The 655-nt window shown below is 57.3% G+C and overlaps 1 protein-coding gene across 1 annotated transcript in view; it reads right to left on the reverse strand.

The window, feature by feature from the left end:
• Positions 1 to 107: 107 nt before the first annotated feature.
• Positions 108 to 655, reverse strand: part of PRELID1 (PRELI domain containing 1) — a gene marked incomplete at both ends in the record, with an annotated part of 849 nt that continues 301 nt past the window's right edge. Inside the window, 2 exons of the mRNA XM_008949839.1 lie at positions 108 to 204; positions 503 to 616. Coding sequence (XP_008948087.1) covers positions 108 to 204; positions 503 to 616 — 211 coding nt within the window. The remainder of the gene's footprint in view (positions 205 to 502; positions 617 to 655) is intronic.

The raw sequence follows: 655 nt of genomic DNA on the forward strand, positions 1-655 counted from the left end.
GACAAGGATTTCACAGTCGGGTTAGTTCAAGCCACGACCTGTCTGCGCATTGGAGTACTCCCAGTGTGACCTGCAACACCAGGAGACCCATCCCAGTTGGTCCCAACGTGCCCTTGGGTGCTCACCTTGCATTCTTGCTAACACGTATTCAAATCCCTTGGTGCTCTTGGTCACATTGCTTTTGAACCTGGCCAGACCAAACTCCTGCAAGGCAAAAGTCGGTGAAGGTGTACATGCAGCTCCCTGGTCACATGCAGGCCCTGTGGCTTTGTCCCAAGTTCCCCAGTCCCAAACATCTGGTGAGCTTGCGCTCACCAGCAGCAATAGTTCCGGGTGCCACAAGGGCTCATGAGGATGGGAAGAAAGGGGAAAGGGCAGAAAACCCAACAGTGGGTAAGAATAGAGCTGCTGGGGGTGGGGGTGGGGACATCAGCAGCTTTAAGGCCTCTCCAAAAGGGAGAGCAAGTCAGCAAGTGCTGACTGAGCATTCGGCAGGGCTCACCTGGACGGCCCGCGAGACGCCAAACAGGCTGGAAGAGACCCAGGCTTCCCGCTTGACCTCGGTCCAGTTGCTGTTCTCCGGGTTCACCTGGTACAAGCAGCGCTCCTCCACCACCTGCCCGGGGCACAAGCTGGCTGTGGGCACTGCCCTTTG

This window comes from Merops nubicus, unplaced genomic scaffold, assembly GCF_000691845.1.
Source record: "Merops nubicus isolate BGI_N331 unplaced genomic scaffold, ASM69184v1 scaffold32800, whole genome shotgun sequence".
NCBI classification, from domain to species: domain Eukaryota; kingdom Metazoa; phylum Chordata; class Aves; order Coraciiformes; family Meropidae; genus Merops; species Merops nubicus.